Source organism: Chrysemys picta, chromosome 4, assembly GCF_011386835.1.
Source record: "Chrysemys picta bellii isolate R12L10 chromosome 4, ASM1138683v2, whole genome shotgun sequence".
Taxonomy (NCBI): Eukaryota; Metazoa; Chordata; order Testudines; family Emydidae; genus Chrysemys; species Chrysemys picta.
The window spans coordinates 46,373,462-46,386,530 of NC_088794.1; the positions used below are offsets into that span (position 1 = coordinate 46,373,462).

Here is a 13,069-nt window from a genome sequence, read left to right on the forward strand (position 1 = left end):
TTGACTGCTTTGTTTTATTTGAACATCCTTTTGTTGAATGTAAAAAGAATGTTTATGGTACTGGAGTACACTCTGAGTCAGCTGCTTCTTTGACTATCAAATGCCTCAGCCTTACTTCAGTGTTTAATCAGCCTGAATAAGCTGTTTATTGTCTTGCAACTTCTGTACTAGGAACTTTATTCCTTAAGTAAACCAGATCAAAGTATGATGCAACTTTGGTGTCACATTTGTTCCTTCTAATTAGATTATTATTGTTAACACAACTTCTTGTGATGGAAATATCCCACTACAACAGAATCCGCTTATGGAATAATCTTGATTCTTGACCTCATTACTGCAGTGGGGGAGTACTGGCGTAAAAGTGGTATTGGCCCATCATTTCAAACATGCATGCCAAGAATTACAGGTCAGCAGAGAATAGTTTTAGAAAACAATGGAAAAAAGCCTCAGGCAGCCAATACATACGAACACCCAGATGTTTTTCAAATCAAGATTTGCTTCAGACACAGAAGCAATAAGACATTCTTTGATGTACCCAATAATAATGAAATGTCTAAATGTAAAATACTGTTGCTGCCCATCAAATTAAAAAGTTATGTGTGTTTGGTTCATTAATATAGACATTTCTCAGTGAGTAATCAAATTAAGTGAAATATTGGGGGGGAAGGGAAAAGGAAACTTACCTTGGAAAATAAGTCAAAGCAACCCAGCCGGCTGATGACACAATATACTTCAGGTAGGCGTGGACCTTTTCCACTTGGCTGATAACAATGAAAGAGAGAGTGAAATTACTTTTTAATTTTGAGCCACAAGAAAATACACTTATATAGCACAATGGCTTGGCTAGTGTGCTAAATCTTTTGCTATCCATTTCTCCACCAAAATAGTAACTCTTGAAAAAGCATGATATTCCTTCCATAAGGCAGGAAACTAAAAGGCATCAAGAATGCTTATCCACTTTGGAAATCACAACGCATCGGAGCTGTTCTCCGATATCATGCCAACTTGCAGCCATACAGCACAGTTACAAATGGCTGTAACTGCGTCTCAGCAATTGCTCTCTTTTATTCCTTGAGGCAATAGGAAAAGTGGGGCTGCACAGGGGGCTGGGTATCTGCTGGAAAGGATGAGAATGGGAAGGCTAGGGGAAGGTTTAATGGTCATTTTTGTTCCCCAATCACACCACAATGGTCAAAGACTGCTTAACTCAAGACTAGTATGATCAGAGAGCGAAACAAAGACGTGCACGACCTAAATCCCAATAGGGTTTTCATCTAGATCCTCCACATTAGTTGGGAGCTACTTATTTACACATGTAAAAAACGTGCAAAACTTGAATAATCTAAACGGTTAAAAGTGAAAGTCATGCTTGACATACAAAAACAAATGAACAAACAAAAGCTACCTAGAGAATTTGATGTACATTCCCCTCTTGAAGACAACTAGAAATGTATTCGTAACAGGCCTCATCCTCCAATAGTGTAAATTGCCATTGGCTCCATTGAGCTGAACACAACGTATCCTCCACATATAGTGCTGAATTGTGGCATTTAGCCACAGCTCTGTATTGGGAGCAATGTAGACGCACCCCAGCAGGAGCATTGGTAAGAGTCGTATTTAAGAGTGGTGCAATGCCCCTGGAACAGTCTGGTGGCACAGGCGAAGAAAAAGAAGCATCCTTCATTGGGCAAAATCTAACTCTTAGGGGTGAGCTAGTCTGAAGTACTCAGCATTGAGCCAACTCTGTTTCCATTGAAGCCAATGGCCGGAGCTCGGAGTCAGCCTAATTCTGCTCCCATTGAAACCACTGGCTCCAATTGGAGTTAGGCTAGTACTGAGCACTTTGGAAAACCCCATCTGAGTGGGAGTGAGTTCCCTGGGACAGAGACCAAGTTTTCCTTTGTCCCTCAGATTGTGCCAAGCACACTGTCAATATTTAAATAACAAACAGCTGCAATGTACACGGCATGTGCAGTGGCTTTCCATTACATTTTTAACATGCCGAATTCCAATTCTGCTATCATCTAGTTTGAGGTTGAGCAATTAAACTGACACAGAGGGATATTTTGCTGATTTCAGGGACAAACATAAAGGCAGCAGAAATTAGAAGAAATCAGGATTTTCCCTTTTTTCCTTTGTATCTCCCTCTCCCCCCCACCCCCAACCCTCTGGCCCAAGTTAAATTTGTTGTCTCTGAACAATAAAATAGTAATAATCACAGAAGCCTTAATTTCACCCAGAAAAATGTTGAGGACCATTCTTCATGGACAATGGATGTTGGGCAGATCTACTGAGTACTTACGGTCTAGATTCAGGAACAGAATCTTACTAAAGTGGGTGACTGGGCTACAAAACGGCAGATGAAATTCAGTGTCAATTAGTTTAAAGACAGGTTTCAGTCCACGAAAGCTTATGCTCTAATAAATTTGTTAGTCTCTAAGGTGCCACAAATACTCCTGTTCTTCTTTTTAATTGGTTTAAAGTAATGCACATCGGAAAAAATAAGCCCAACTATACATACAAAATGATTGAGTCTAAATTAGCTGTTACCACTCAACAAGGAGTTCTTGGAGTAATTGTGGATAGCTCTCTGAAAACATCCACTTAGTGTGCAACAGCAGGCAAAAAAAAGCTAATATAATGTTAGGAAACAATAGGAAAGGGATAGATAAGAGAGAAAATATAATGTCACTATATAAATCCATGTTACACCCAAACCTTGAATATTGAGTGCAGTTCTGGTCACCCAGTCTCAAAAAAGATATATTAGAATTGGAAAAGGCACTAAGAAGGGCAAAAAAAAAAATGATTAGGGGAATGGAACAGCTTCCCTACAAGGAGATATTAAAAAGGCTGGCACCGTTCAGCTTAGAAAAGAGACAACTAAGGGGGGAAATCATGGTTAGTGTAGAGAAAGTGAATAGAAAAGTTATTTACCCCTTTATATAACACAAGAACCATGGACTATCCAATTAAATTAATAGGCATCAGATTTAAAACAAACATGTATAGTCAACCTGTGGAACTCGTTGCCAGGGGATGTTGTGAAGGCCAAAAGTATAACTGAGTTAAAAAAAGAATTAGATAAGTTATTAGAGGATAGGCTAATAGCTAATAGGCAATGGCTATTAGCCAAGATGCTCAGGATGCAACTCCAGGCTCCAGGTGTCCCTGAACCTCTAACTGCCAGACATTGGGTCTGGACTACAGTGTATGGACCACTTGAAATTGCCCTGTTCTGTTCATTCCCTCCGAAGCATCTGGCACTGGTCACTGTTGGAAGACAGGATACTGGGCTAGGTGGACCATTGGTCTGACCTAGTATGGCTGTGCTTATGTATCCCTATTCAGGGAAACACTTACGCATGTGCTTAAGAGGTTTCCTGAATCACCACCCATGGGAAATCAGAGACCTGATCCAAAATCCACTGTTAGTGGGAAGATTCCCACTGCAAAGGGCATTGGATCAGGTCCTAGACTACCAGAATGTCATCCAAAGTCACCTGTATTTGCTACTGCCCTGCATAGGGACAGCAGGTCTGCAGATGGAAATACCTTTGAAAGGTGTAATAGCCCATTCTCCTTTTTCCATTGGGCACAGAACCATGACCAAAAGAAAGTCTCTGAACTCAACAAAAGTCACCTTTCAACGGATCAGTTGGCATGACGTGCTATTGAGATAGAACACAGGGACTGCCCCAGACATTACTGCAGGAATTCCTGTCTCTCCTTGTCTAGGAACTGCAAACACCCTGCACCACCCCACTGCAGACATGCTACCAAACTACTTTGCCCTGCCATTAAAGAATTCTGAGTAGGATCTCAGACAGTGGGTCTAGTTCTCTGTTGCCCTGCACCTTGTGGAGTCTTTCTGCCTGTGCAAAATGAATGAAAAGCGGGTGTAACACACCAACACTTTGAGTTGGTATCATTTTACACCCACTTTGCACAGCTGTGTAAATGATTACTCAAGATGGAAAACAGTGGAAGAATCAACCCCCATACTAATAATACTATGGCAGAGGGGCCCGATGTCATAATTCCTGTCTGCTTTTGCTTACTTTTATATTTAATCAAAGTGGATAATGAACTTTCCCCTTTTACCAGAATAAGTTGGTGGCATTTAGTTTCAGTGTCTCGTCATTAGACTATGAGGATTATGCAAGTTGTTTCCACAAAGTGGGTTTATCATTTACATGCCATGCAGAGCTGATTCAGAAGAAGCTGGAGGACGGCTGTGTTTTTTAAATCTGAGAATCGCTGGGACAGTCAGCAGGTGCCTGTGCTGTTATAATAAAGACCATGAAAAAATGCTGCACTTAAGTGAACACAGATGAGAGTATTTCTGAATCCAAACCTGCTCACCACACGTCACATCTCTGAAAACAGCAGAATCCTTTTTTGTCCATATTAGGTATAAAACCCTTTCTAAAGGCATTGAGTGATTATATCAAGCATGTGGGATTTTGGTTAAAATCATTGTGTCAAATCTGCAGGAATGCCGAAGTCATGCCAGGAGTCTTGGACAGCTACCAGCCAAGAGCTGTCTTACTGAGTGCCAGTAAAAACATCACATTCCTGGGTCATCTATAAGACCAGAAACAATAACCACGCAGTTTATTCAAAGACCCTGCCCTATGAAATATTATTCCTTACAAATATCTTAAAGGTTACATGTCACTGAGTTTATGAGTGCTAGGCATCTTCCCTGCTCATATTCATTATACATGATGACCTTGTATTTTAGAGATTTCTCTTTGCCAATAGCAGAGCCTCCTCGGTACACGCAAATCATCACGAAGAGCAAAAGAGCAAACTTCTCAGGCTGGGGAGGTTCTCAGGGGCTGGAATCCTGAAGTTACTCCTATTAAACATGACTAAAGCCAGGAGTTTGTAAAAACCAGGCATTAACCTGCATGATCCTATATCAACGGGTCTCCCTGGCTGAAACTGTCCCTCTGGCTGCAGCTTCACATTAGAGAAACAGCACCTGCTTCTCATACTGTACTTTGTTAATTCCCCAGGAAAATGTTGTGAGCATGTGTGTTACAACTAACCCTCCGTGGCCATCCACATCTGGGCTTGATTTACTCTTTGCATCAGTGGTGGCCTCTGCCCCCTGGGGATGGGTCCAATCCTAGGAAAGACAGACGGTGTTTGCACCACTATTCAGCCTCAATGGTCCCACCAGGGGATGGCAGCTTTAACCTGCACATGGAACTTGGCCACTGGATATGCTGAATCCGGACAGCCGGCCCATGCCCACTCCGAGGTCAGTGGGTAGCTGAGAATAGTATGAGTGCCACCACATAGCTCCTACACTGCGGGGAGAGGCAACATAGAGCCATTACGCCAGTTCTATTCCCAGGACTATTTTTGCTTTATCCTGTCAGAACAAGATAAAGGCTAATATCAAATGACCTGACCTGAGGAGTTTGCAAGGGACACTCTCATAGTCAACCTGTGGAATTCGTTGCCAGGGGATGTTGTGAAGGCCAAAAGTATGGCCATTCTTATATTCTTCTCCTGGCCTCACATCACAGTCAGGTGACTGGTGGATAGGTATAAACTGTTGACAACATGGCCTGCTGCTTAATACCCCACTGCTTCATCCAAGCCCCTTTCTGAGTGTGGGGCTGTTGGGTAAGGGGCAGCTGGGAGTCAGCTTGCATGCAGAGCATATACTGCCCACTTCCTTGAGGAAAGGGGGAATAAAGCATTTGGCGTCTCTTGTTTTTGTGGGGCTGAGTACATTCTTAATCTTCATCCAGCCCTGCTTGCAGGAATTCTAATTAGTCTCACAGATAATAGGGTGCTGATTCCCAGGAGGATGAAAATAAACCACCACGAGTTGAACTGTGAAACAGAAGGGTGAGGATCAGGAGCGGGGGGTTCTGCTAGTTTTCTTGGCCAGCACAAAGACTGAAGCAGCCTTGCTACACAGTGTTTACCCTGGACTCTGCTGCTGCAAACCCTGCTTTCGCCTCTGTTCTGAGATTATGTCTAAGGGAAACCATGGCTCTTTATGCTAAAAAGGAGCCTTTTCCCCTACTGTTACTCACACCTTCTTGTCAACTGTTTGAAATGGGCCATCCTGATTATCACTACAAAAGTTTTTTTTCTCCTGCTCATAATAGCCCACCTTAATTGATTAGTCTCCTTACAGTTGGTATGGCAACACGCGTTTTTTCATGTTCTTTGTGTAAATATATCTTCCTACTGTATTTTCCACTGCATGGATAAGATGAAGTGGGTTTTAGCCCACGAAAGCTTATGCCCAAACAAATTTCTTAGTCTCTAAGGTGCCACAAGTACTCCTCATTCTTTTTGTTTTAAAAAAGACCTTCTTTCCCAGGTGCTTGAAATCTAGCTGAGCTATTCAGAGTTTCTTGCCTAATCTACCATCTCACTGCCTGGCCGTTCGTTCACACACATGTTCACACACACGTTCACACACACACACACGTTCACACACACGTTCACACACACACATATTAAAAGTAAGACAGAAAGCTGGGAGAAAGTGAGACCAGCTGTTCAAATTAATAATTTAGTAGTCTGGATTAGTAAAGACACCAAAGTGGATAGGAAGCTGCCTTGGTCCTCTGACTCCTTTTTGAGGATTTCAGACTCCCATAATATACTAGGGAATGCCAGTTGCTCCATAGCACTTTCACTTCAGAGGGCCTGAAGCAACGGGACTAATGGAGAGTTTCTGCATTCCTCTGCTCCTCCATAGGGGTGTGGCACAGGCCCAGCAAACTGGTAGGAAAGGGAAGGGTGCATCATGGCCCCACACCCAAACTCAAAGAAGCAGGAATGGAGCAAAGGGCCTCCTGGAAAAAGACACCTCCTGAAATGGGAGAAAGGAAGAAAAGGCGACCTGTTAGCTATCACCTCAAGATCCCCAATAGGCCAGTGGGTATTGCTAGTAAGAAGAGATTGTAAGGGAGAAGTGAATGATTGCTATGGATTGTGTGAGAAGGGAACACCATGGAGATGAAGCAGAGGGCATGCTGTGTGGGAAAGGAGGGTTGCATGGCTTCCTGGGACCTGCCAAATACATGGATTCACTTTGGATTGACATCTGATGTTTTGGATTTCCAATGAGCCCAATCAAAGCCATTGGAGCTTTAGCCACAATTAGTTCTAACTAAGATGATGACAGATCTTTGACTACAGTAATGTATCATTGGGATATATTGCAAAAAAGACATCAGATTAGACTTCGGTACAACACTGCAGTGTAGATGGCAGGTCAGGTCATATGCTTTCATAGTACGCATTCACTCTTGCAGCAGATTGGAAATTGTACTTTGTTTTAATCCCACCTGGCTTTGGGGTTGTTTTGAAACTGGAGCAATCAAGGGATGCATCCCCAAGCCAAAATTCAAACAGGATGTCAGGATGAGGGCGGGAGAGGCTCTGGAATGTAGGGTGGTCCTGTCCTATCAACAATATAAACTTTCAAAAACATATTCCAGAGAAATCTCCCCATGTGTTTCTTCTGCTGGGTTCTGATGTACAGCAGCATACAAGCTGCGTGTGTGAATGAACCAAACGAAAGGTGTGTGGAAGGGAGGATGGTTCCAAAAGGGATGGAGAATCTGCCTGCCATCATTCTTCTGCATAAATTAGATGAGGTTTGACAGTTTCTTTTTTTAACAGCAGGGCCCCTTTCTTTGGGCATCTGCTCAGATCTGCTGCTGGTTTGGTTTAAAGGCTGAGAGCATTAGAAAAACAGAATGTGAAGCAGGCTCACAGCAAAGAGCTCTGCCATCAGTTTGTGCATCAGATCAGATTTTTGTTGTTTCTCTTGAGCCCAGCCCAGTGTACTCATGGCCCCCCAGCTGCACAGGCTGTGGCCCCTCCATCAGGCCAATGTGTTCAGAACTAGAGAGGGGTCTCGACCAAAGCCGAGGATCAGAATGCACCAAACTTCAGAGTTCAGAATTAGAATCTCGATCCAGAGCCGCATTTTATGACAGGCCTCCGCCCCTCCTACAAACACCCTCCCAAAATGGGGGAAGGGTGTGGAATGGAGTGTGACTTGGGGATCTGGGTCCAAATGGTTTTGCTTGCGTTCTTCTCTAATCATTGAATAAGACTCCTTGCTATAGAAGATCAACATGGATTTTTAAAGCCAGCACACAGGGTATCTGCAGAGCTGTCAAGAAGGCTGGGGGAGGAAAGTTCTTGCCAATGAACTCTCTGTGGATCCATCTATCTTCAGTCTGCAGCCCACAAGAGTCACTCCAGGACCACAGTAAACTCCCCTGTGTGGCCCCATCAGGTGGCGAGATGAACCAGACTCACCTACAGGCCATTTTTCTTATTTTAATGTAAATACTTTGTGTCGGGGCCCCCTGCTCCATTCCCTGATTTCTAGAGTGTGGTTGTCTCAGCCCATGCCCTCAACTGGAGAGTCCTGGAAGTGTGGCTTTCCCTCAGAGGGGAAGGAGACACAGAAACTTTGACCCATTGGGCTGTTTTCTCCTTTTCAAAAGGATAAAAGCTGCCCTTCAGGGAGATCCCCATATCTTCAGGACTTGTGGTTTATTTTAAGAATTCAATTTTTCTGGAGGTCAGATGGGACAGGAACCCACACGCAGGTGTGTCTAGCATAATGGGGTCCTGGCCCAGGGCTGGGGTTCCTAGGCATTACAATATGACAATCAATAATAATCATAAAAATATGGTGATTGGCTGTGACTCTGTTTCTGGGACAGATATGGTCTTGGGATATCATATAATTCAATTCAACCCAGCCTGTGAAGAACTACAACCCCTCAGCATAAGGAGTAGCTTCTGCAGCAGCACAGCCAGAGATGTCTGTGGAGATGACATGGAACTGTGGTTAAGATGCTGTGTTCTCTTGGATAGTTTACTGCTGTGACTCTCCTTGGAGTGCCACTGGGAAAGGGCAGCTTGAAAGGTCCAGCCAGCATTCCCTAAGAGTGAAGCACAGGCTTCCTAGGAGATGCATTGACTCAATCCATCTCCCACAGCACATGGTCCTGCTGGGTCCACTCACTTTCTGGTCTTCACAAGCCAGCTCCTGGCCTCCCAACAACAAAGATTTGGCAAATTTTCCACCACTGGGGGATTCTGTCAGCAGAACCCAGATGAAAGCTGGGAGAAAGTGAGACCCTTTGAGTGTATCTTCACTGCAGCTGAGAGCAGCTTCCTAGCTCAGGTTCGCAGACTTGCAATAGCTCAGCTCAAGATAGTAGACTGAAAATAGCAGTGTGGATGTTGTGCTACTGGCAGAGGCTTGAGCTAGCCAAGCAAGCTCAGACTCGGGGGGTTGGGTGGGTGGGTCTGAGTTTGGGTGGCTAACCCAAACCTCTGTTGGTGCCACAACAGCCACACTGCTATTTTTAGCGTGTTAGCTCGAGCTGAGCTAGCAAGTGTCTGTGTACCTGAACTGGGAGGCTTGCTCCCAGCTGCAATGTAGACACACTCAGACTTTAAGGGGCTGATTCTCCACTGCCTGGCACCTGTGGAAAGTGAGTTCAAAATCTACCAGTTTGGAACTCTCCACTCACTCACACCTGCAATAGCATTTCATACCCATGTTACACGCACTTTGCCCAGGCATAAATGGCTACATAGGTCATCAAGGAACAGGGTCTAAATTCACACATTTTTATTCAGTACATTTTCTAGGTACTACAGCAAGATAACAAAAAAGCCAACCAAGCAAAAACAAAAACCAGGTACAAATACTGTGTACTTGTGAACAGACTGCTATTTAATATATCTTTGACAAAAGCCAATTATATGAGACATAACATTAATCATTAGTGTAAAATTGAAACTGACACTCTCTTGGGTTATTACAGAGGATAATGTACTAACCATACTAAAACAGGTAAGGGGTAATGTGACTGATATAAATAAGACATTTTCTTTTACCTCAAAATGGAAATTCTCATATCAGATCACTAGGAAGACTGTTACCATGGTTGTCTTAGATGTATCAGGTTTTAATTGGAAAAAGTCTTACTGTATTTAGAACTCTGTTTGTTATGGTACAATAGGTTACATTCCACTCTAATCCTGTTTTTAAATGAAACAATGTAATATAAATATATATATAATGGATACACTGTAGGACTTTGTTGTACAAACAAAATATAATCATTACTGTATCCCTTGAGGTGCTTTTGCAGGAGGCTTTTATCAGAAAATCCTGGAAAAAATCTAAGGCAAAATAAAATAAAATAAAATAAATAGAGCAGTTCATATGACCATGTCCCAAAATAAAACAGTCTTAAAAAATGCCTGGTAATAAAAGACACAATTATCTCACAAATAAAGGCCCTCCCAGAAACTAAGACACAAAAAATAGGATCATAGGAACTACCATGCTGGATCAGATACGTGGTCCAGGTAGTTTGGCAGCCTGTTTTGACAGCAACTACTACCAGATGCTTCAGACAAAGGTCCAAGAAACCCCATAATTGACAATTATGGAATAACCTACCCATGAGGGAGGTTTCTCCTTAGCCCTTCTGGGGAGGTTACCTTATGTCCTAAAGCACACTTCCAGTGTTTCTTATAGTTGAATGAGGCACATTACAGCCCAGTGCTCTCATACACATTGTAAGCCAGGTATTATGGGTTTTAGAAAAATAGTGCGGATATTATTTGACACATTCTGCAGTTCTGAAGTGGACTTAGGGCCTGACCCCGCACCTGCAACCCCTGTGCAGCAAGCCCTTCAACTCCTGCTTTCAAAAGTTGCTTGGAAAGTTTTGCAAACAAATACTGAAATGGAATTAGACTAGAGAGCCAAAACTTGGCACATATATGGCACCTGCAGAGTTTGTCTGGTCCCTGTCACACGTGCAAATCCCACATTTGCTTGTTCAAAATAGATCAGTGGGCACATAACTGTGCAGCACAGACTTTAAAGGCACATTTTGGGCTGTGTGTCACCTGAGGCAATGCCACCCCCAATGTGCTGAGATTTGCAGTGGGGAGGAAGAGAAATCCTCCCCTTCTCCACAGAGTGCAGTGGAACTGTGGGGTGAAGACTACTCTCCCCTAATGACCACAGCCCTTAGCACCATCTCAACATCATCGGTTTCCCCTTCTCACGAGGCACAGGGATCCACTGGGCTGCTCCTGGAAGGCTCTGCAGACCTTCTATGTAGCCACCAAAATCCTCTCTATATATATATAGCTGATGGCACCAGTTTAACCACAGAGGCTTTCTGCACCTACAGCCCCATAATGATCAACTACTTCCCTGAAGAATTAATAACCTTTAGCCTACAGCATTTTACTTATATCTTCTACACTCCCATCAATTTTTCATAAATTTCCTGTAAAACCTATGGGCCTGCTGCTGATCTACAGAAACCTGTGCAGACTGTTCCTCGTGCGCAGGGTTAGAACAGATCAGTACATCACCAGTCACTTCTCCTTATATTATTTCAGAATGTCTGATCAGCAAAAGTGATCTTTCCTATTGTTTACCAGGATCCAAGACACGTTGCCACACGCCCTCCTGACATTCTAACTCATCCTGTGTTCTGCTTATTCAGATATGGCAATAGCTGATAATGCTCTTCTGCTCTTGGTGGCTCAATGGCCTTCCAATATCTAACATTATTATTTTGGCCACTGAAAGTCTTTGTCATTCCGTGTATATTGGTTATGTTGTTCTAGCTCGTATGGGTGAGATATTCAGAAGCACTCAGCTTTGGCCTAACTCTGCTCCCACCATTCACGTCAGCGGGAGCAGGGTTAGGCCAATGCTGAGCACTTTGAAAATCCCAATCCATATTACTGGCTCCGGCATTCATATTTTGTTTTCAGTCTTTTCAATCTGGAAATATCATTTAACATCAGCACTCCAGAATCCACTGGCCTCATCTGTTTAATTATTCATTCTGAATGATCCCATAATATGTCAATATTTTAAAACATCTGAGCAATCCCCCAGCATGTGTCTTTAACAACCTGTCATATTTGCACATCTTCAGCAATACTTACTATCACTTTATTCCATCCTATACATTGTGTGGTGAGTGCTGTGACCTCGTCACCGGTCTGAAGCACAGCTCTTTGCATCTTTTTAAGCTTTATATCTCACTCCGACACTTAGTGTCATAACCATAATATTCTTGCCACAATGCGCTCTCCCATACGCTTTTCAAGGATTTACACTGGTAATTCTCCAGATCATTCAAGTAGGTTTAAATTTTATATACTTATTTCCTGCACCAATTATGTTTGTAGTAATGAGTTTACAAAATGTTTACTCTTGGAAAAAAAACCCAAGCCTGAATCTTTCACGACTCATTTTATACAGTGGCTCATCTGCAAATATTTACAAAAGTACTTTTTGTGCAGCTTTTATTTGTCCTTCAGATGATCAAACACTTTAAACACAGTGTCAGCATACATATCTTCCAGATTGCTTATCTCATTATTCTGCCAATTTTCCCAATATGCTGATTTCTCTCCTCAAGTAGGTGAAAGGGCATGTTGTTCAATATCTCATATTTATTTTTTTGCCGTATGGATTTGTAAAGTCTATAAATTTCTCCCCATAATGCACAAGTGTGTAAAATGACTGGGTTAAATGTCTATTGGCAAGATAATTATGTTTTCCTCAACATATCGTATTTTGGACATATCAAATCCCAAACTAATCCAGGAGCTAATGCCTTGGATTTCCACAATCAAAAGTAAGATTTGTGCAAGATTAAATACTTGTTGATACTTGCAGAAATGTGGTACTTTTTTGTGGACTGAACAGTTTCCACAATTTCATTTTAGCCAACTTTTTCTGAGAAGGCTTTGCTAAACTTATGAAAATATACATATTTACTTTTAAGTGGTAGCACATATGAAAAGTAATTGAATTGTCCTGATGGCCTCCATCTTTATTTCATTTATTTGTTCCCATAAAGATATCTTCTGGGTGTCCCATTTATTCAACCTCTGATTCACTCCCCCAGCAATCCTCTCCCATACTAACCTGTCCTAGTTTCACTGTAGCTCATGCCCTTCATTAGCTATAAACATTTTCACTTCTCATTTATATTTCATT

At 42.5% G+C, this 13,069-nt stretch overlaps 1 protein-coding gene across 35 annotated transcripts in view; it reads right to left on the reverse strand.

Annotated features, from left to right (window-relative positions):
• Positions 1 to 13,069, reverse strand: part of DENND2B (DENN domain containing 2B) — a 307,166-nt gene that overhangs the window by 52,148 nt on the left and 241,949 nt on the right. For all 35 annotated transcript variants that reach the window (XM_065592192.1, XM_065592174.1, XM_065592178.1 and 32 more), the window contains one exon: positions 684 to 761. In XM_065592192.1, coding sequence (XP_065448264.1) covers positions 684 to 761 — 78 coding nt within the window. The remainder of the gene's footprint in view (positions 1 to 683; positions 762 to 13,069) is intronic.